The sequence below is a fragment of the Lipotes vexillifer genome, unplaced genomic scaffold, assembly GCF_000442215.2.
Source record: "Lipotes vexillifer unplaced genomic scaffold, Lipotes_vexillifer_v1.1 scaffold525, whole genome shotgun sequence".
NCBI classification, from domain to species: Eukaryota; Metazoa; Chordata; class Mammalia; order Artiodactyla; family Lipotidae; genus Lipotes; species Lipotes vexillifer.
The window spans coordinates 155,792-162,267 of NW_006786891.1; the positions used below are offsets into that span (position 1 = coordinate 155,792).

The 6,476-nt window shown below is 37.2% G+C and overlaps 1 protein-coding gene across 2 annotated transcripts in view; it reads right to left on the bottom strand.

Annotated features, from left to right (window-relative positions):
* Positions 1 to 6,476, bottom strand: part of PRPF38A (pre-mRNA processing factor 38A) — a 21,728-nt gene that overhangs the window by 12,082 nt on the left and 3,170 nt on the right. For both annotated transcript variants that reach the window (XM_007459609.1, XM_007459608.1), the window contains exons 2-4: positions 4,537 to 4,696; positions 2,846 to 2,967; positions 914 to 999 (exon numbers count right to left, since the gene is read on the bottom strand). In XM_007459609.1, coding sequence (XP_007459671.1) covers positions 914 to 999; positions 2,846 to 2,967; positions 4,537 to 4,696 — 368 coding nt within the window. The remainder of the gene's footprint in view (positions 1 to 913; positions 1,000 to 2,845; positions 2,968 to 4,536; positions 4,697 to 6,476) is intronic.

Here is a 6,476-nt window from a genome sequence, read left to right on the forward strand (position 1 = left end):
ATTTACATTTTTTTTTAGAAATTAAAATCTCCTTAAAGTTGGGGAGCAAAAAAAAAAAAAAAAAAAAACCTAAAGTATATTGTCATAATTACATTAATTTTTTATAAAGAAATATAATAATATATGTATATTTGGAACAAAAAAGAAAATGCAGTATATATATACAATGGAATACTACTCAGCCATAAAAAAGAATGGAATTTTGCCATTTGCAGCAACATGGATGGACTTGGGGGATATTATTATTTTAAAATTATTTATTTATTAAAAAAATTTTTTATTTCATAGGAGTACAGTACAGTACAGTGTACAGTAAAATGATTCAGCTGTACAGTAAAGTGGTTCAGTTATACATATACTTGTATCTATTCTTTTTCAAATACTTTTCCTATTTAGGTTATTACAGAGTATTGAGCACAGTTCCCTGTGCTACACAGTATTGGAGGATATTATTCTAAGTGAAATAAATCAGAGAGAGGAAGACAAATACTGTATGATATCACTTATATGTAGAATCTAAAAAATACAACAAACTAGTAAATGTAACAAAGAAGCAGACTCACAGATACAGAGAACAAACTAGTGGTTACCAGAGGGGAGAGGGAAGCGGGGGAGGGAATTAAGAGGAACAAACTATTAGGTATACAATAAACTCTAAGGATATACTGTACACTGCAGGGAATATAGCCAATATTTTATAATAACTATAAATGGAGTAGAACCCTTAAAAATTGTAAATCACTATACTGTATACCTATAATTTACATAATATTGTACATCAACTATACTTCAATTAAAAAAAAAAAGAAGATTCTGAGCTCCATGGTGATTTATCATGTATGCGTGTAAAGAGATCTTTACACACATTTTATTGTGTACTGTGTATTGTGTGTGTATGACCTTTATCTCTTACCTGTAGCCGGGGCAGAATGATATCACAGACTCTCTCACTGTGCAGTAGTTCATCAATAAATTCATCCACATGCATCAGTTCAAACTCTGAAAGAAAAATAATAAGCTCAAGTAACTAGGAAATAAATTGAAATAGCCAAAAAGTAAAAGAAGTGTAAGATTCTTCAGGATTTTTTTTTTTTTTTTTTTTTTTTTGCGGTACACGGGCCTCCCGCTGCCGCGGCCTCTCCCGTCGCGCAGCACAGGCTCCGGACGCGCAGGCCCAGCGGCCACGGCTCACGGGCCCAGCTCCTCCGCGGCGTGCGGGATCCTCCCGGACCGGGGCACGAACCCGCGTCCCCTGCGTCGGCAGGCGGACTCTCAACCACTGCGCCACCAGGGAAGCCCAAGATTCTTTATGCAAGATATCTAACAGGGTACTCGGTATAGAAAGTGTGAATTCTCTGCAGCTTCCCTTTGCCTGCACATTCACTAATAAAGCTATTGCAGTGTGGCACTTACACTGAAGGGACTACTGTCAAACCTGGGCTCAAACTACAGCCTTTCATATTCTTGTCATCACCACCTATCTTCCATTCATTCAACTCCCTTTTATTGAGGCCATTTATGTGCCATGCCTCTTCTAGGAGCTGGGGATAAAGGGATGAATGAAGCTGTCCCAATTAGCAGGAGAGACACAAAAACAAGCACAAAGAGTCCTGAATTGTAATGGGGTAATGTTCATGAATAAAATTTATAACTCAAGTGCAATTTCTCATGTGAACCCACTAAGTTCCTGAATATAGAATATGTATCTTTTCCCCTGCATGGGTCAGCAAATTTTTTTTAATTGATGTATAATTGACTTACAACATTGTATTAGTTCCAGGTGTACAACATAGTGATTTGCTATTTTTAAGAATCATGTATCTTATATGGTAAGTGGAGCAATAGCTTCTTAGAATTTCTATGGTAAACATTACCTTAGTTCAGTGGTTCTTGGTTCTTAGTTCAGTGGTGTTGCCCCCTGCAACTATGGGGTGCTCTAGTGGGTAGAAGCCAGGGATGCTGCTAAACATCCTATAATGCACTGGACAGCTCCCCACAATGAAGAAATATCTGGCCCAAATTGTCACTAGGTTTAAAAATCCTATCTTAGTTTAACATAATATAGTCATAACTAAGTAATTTCATGATGGCCATGACCATGTCCATCTTGTTCACCATACTATTTTCAGTACATAGCATAGTACCTGCCATAACATTGACACCTAATATGTATTTATTCAATGAATGAATAAGTTAATAAAAGTTTAAAGAATAATACCAAATTCTTAACTTCTACTCCTTAGTGTAATATGTAGAGGGTAAAGGCAAATGCTACTAGTCTTTTGTTATGATACTAAGTGAGAAAAAGTTCTGACTGCATTCCCTGAATCCCATTTTACCACAAAATATGTCTCTTTGTAAAAGGTATGGAGCTGCCCCTCCTGGATACACTTATTATTTTTCAGTGGGATTCCTACATAAGCATGAGTACAGTCTATATACTGCAGGGTGAAGTATCGTACAAGAGAGGCCACAGTAGAAAGAACCGTGAAGGTGTAATGTATGGAAAACTAACCTTGTCTGGGGGGTCTGGAGAAGGATTTTACAGTGAAGGTCATTCAGGAGCTAGATCTTTATGGGATGGAGCACATGATGCAAAGCAAGTATTAACATGGGATGCAGTTGGAAAGACAGGCAGATGGGCAGACTGGTTAAGGTCGAAAGGAAGCTAGTAGTCTAATGGAGTGCCACTCCCCATGAGAGAGAAGGAGGACCTGACTGAAGACAGTAACAATCTGGATTAAAAGCAACACTCACAATGTATGTGACAATGTGACACTAGAGATACTGGTGAAATAAAAACTGGTTCAGGGATGAAGGTCTAGACACCTGGCACCATACTCACCTCCATTTCGGTTCTGGCTCTTGATTTTTCTATAGTCGTTGTATAGAGGCTCCAAGTACTTGTAGCAATCAATTGCAGTGCCTGTCAACCTCATGTAAAGTGCTCCCAACATGCGGACATACCTGACAGATAGATGACAGTGAAACAACAGGCCATCCTACAAAGTTCCTGAGTTTTACAACTGGCTTTTCTCATGACAGTAGTGGATAAACAAGTTCTTTCTTCTCTTTGGCAGATGAGAAAGCTAAATTTTTAGAAGCAGCATGGGGCAGTAGAAAGATAGCTAAAATATGGAGACCTGTGTTAAGTTCTGATTCTACCACTTACTGGCTGTGGTTACTTAGGATATGCTGCTCAACTTTCAGGGTCTATTATATCATCTGTAAAACTAAGATACAACCTATTTACTTCATGGGATTATTTTAAGAATCAAATGAGATACTAAATTTAACAACCAAAAGTATAAGATTTATTTACTAACAATACAACCAATTTACATAGACATGAATATATAAATTGTTGCTAGGAAGCAGAATGCTGGTTATGGAAAAAAGTCAAATTCATCTGGGTTCAAATTCTGATTCCATTATTTACTAACTCTGTAACACTGGGCAATTTATTTGCTTTCTCAATCCTTATAAAATGTACCTGATAGTCCCTAATTTGATGGCTTGGTGTATTAAGTAAAAAATGTTTGTAAGGTGCTAAGCATAGCATATAGCTAGCACACAGTAAGTGCCTAATAAAAGTTAGCTGTTTTCTAGCCATTAATGTTTGTAAGATTCCTTTCTTTTCCCTTTCTCCTATATCCCAACTACCCACTCAAATCTCCACTTGGATAAAGAGTAGGCATTTGAAACTCAACAGTTTCTGTATATGACAAACAAAATAGAGTGGCAAAGGATATGGACTCTGAAACTAGCTTTGCCACCTACCAGCATTTGACCTTGGGGAAACCAATCTCTCTCTGCCTCAGTTTCCTCCCCTATATAATAGGGATAATAATTTTACAGGGTTTTTGTGAAGTTTAAATAAATTATTATATTAAATTTTTTAGAATAAAGGGTGGCACATAATAATCTATTATTATGTCTGTCTCCTATACTTGTCTGTGAGCTCCTTGAAAAATGGATAATAAAATAATAAGAGCAGCTTAGATTTTTGGGCCGTATACCCTGCAACAGGCACTGTGTTGGGAGATTTACTGTTCTGTCTTCCTTAATCCTCACATCTATCCTGAGTTGCTATTACTGTTTCATTTTATAGGTAAATAAAGTAAAATTCAGAAAATTAAGTAACTTCTCCAAGGTCACAGTTAATAAGTAACAGGGTCTGGACATGAACCTACATTTAACACCAAAGTTTCCCTCTTCTTTACCACACTACGTTGTTTTCTTCACCCTTAAGCATTCAGTGCTAGCAACATATTAGGCACTCACTTCTGCTTAATATATGCTCAGTGAGTTTGTGAAATACTGTTTTTTGGGGAAAAGCCATCAAGACTGAGACAGTGAAGGAGAAGGTCAATATAATCAAAACAGACAAAACACAAACTCAAGAGGCTCAAGAGCAAAATCCTAGAGTGGAACTCTGTGAAAATGAGATACACTGTTTCCACTCCTCTTAACTAAAGCCAAATTCTGGACCATGAAATTGAACTTTTTATATTAGCTAATAAACATTTCACTCACTTGAAATCTTCATTTTTGATAAACTCTACAATGATATCCTTCTCGGGTTGAATCTGAAGCATCTTCAAGGTCAAACACAGAAAGGGAGTTGGCTTTATGTTGCCACCATAGACACCACCCACAAATCTTAACTCCATGGCTTTATCAACTACAAGTTCAGCTAAAAGACAAAAACAGAGTGGCATCTCAGACACATCAGGACTAAGCTTTTCCAGGTTTGAAGTGGAGAGAAGTTAAAGCTAGTTCAACGTTTGGTGCTCCTGAATTAACAGTTTAATATTAGGAGAACAAGAGTGTAATAATAATTAATAATAATAGCAGCAGCCAATATACACTGAAAGATTATTATATAACAGGTACTCTGCTAAGCATTTCATATTATTTCATTTAATCTTCACAACAAGCCATGGAGGTAAGTTCTAGCACTGCCCTTGTTTTCAGCTAGGAAAATGAGGGCTAAGAAAGATTAAGTGATTTGCTCAAGGTCCAAAGCCAGAAAGTGGCAGGGCCTGGGTTTTAATCCAAGCAGTCTAACTTCAGAGTCCGTGCTTGGCATCATGTTAGGAGGAAAAAAAGCCAGATTAAGAGTTAGAAGAAACAAAACAATAACAACAAACAACTCCTCAATAGCTACACAACCCTGAGCGAACTTCATCTAGACAATGGGGATAATAACCTTCCAATACTGTTGTCAAAATCAAACACTAGGGAAATACAGATCAATGGAACAGAGATAAACCCACGCACCTATGGTCAACTAATCTATGACAAAAGGAGGCAAAAATATACAATGGAGAAAAGACAGTCTCTTCAATAAGTGGTGCTGGGAAACTGGACAGCTACACGTAAAAGAATGAAATTACAACACGCCCTAACACCATACACAAAAGTAAACTCAAAATGGATAAAGACCTAAATGTAAGATTGGACACTATAAAACTTAGAGGAAGAACACTCTTTGACATAAATCACAGCAAGATCTTTTTTGACCCACCTCCTAGAGTAATGGAAATATAAACAAAAATAAACAAATGGGACCTAATGAAACTTAAAAGCTTTTGCACAGCAAAGGAAACCATAAACAAGATGAAAAGACCACCCTCAGAATGGGAGAAAATATTTGCAAGCGAATCACTTGACAAAGGATTAATCTCCAAAATATATCAACAGCTCATTGCAGCTCAATATTAAAAAAACAAACAACCCAATCAAAAAAAATGGGCAGAAGACCTAAATAGACATTTCTCCAAAGAAGACATAAAAATGGGTAAGAAGCACATGAAAAGATGCTCAACATCACTAATTATTAGAGAAATGAAAATCAAAACTACAATGAGGTATTACCTCACACCGGTTAGAATGGGCATCATCAGAAAATCTACAAACAAATGCTGAAGAGGGTGTGGAGAAAAGAGAAACCTCTTGCACTGTTGGTGGGAATGTAAATTGATACAGCCACTATGGAGAACAGTATGGAGGTTCCTTAAAAAACTAAAAACAGAATTACCATATGACCCAGCAATCCCACTACTGGGCATATATCTGGAGAAAACCATAATTCAAAAAGACACATGCACCCCAATGTTCACTACAGCACTATTTACAACAGCCAGGTCATGGAAGCAACCTAAATGCCCATCGACAAACAAATGGATAAAGAAGATGTGGTACCTATATACAATGGAGTATATTGCTCAGCCATAAGAAGGAACAAAATTGGGTCATTTGTAGAGACGTGGATGGACCCAGAACTGTCATACAGACTGAAGTAAGTCAGAAAGACAAAAACAAATATCGTATATTAACGCATATATGTGGCATCTAGAAAAATGGTACAGATGAACTGATTTGCAAGGCAGAAATAGAGACACAGATGTAGAGAACAAATGTATGAACACCAAGGGGGGAAAGTGGCAGAGGGTGGGGTGGGGGGTGGGGTG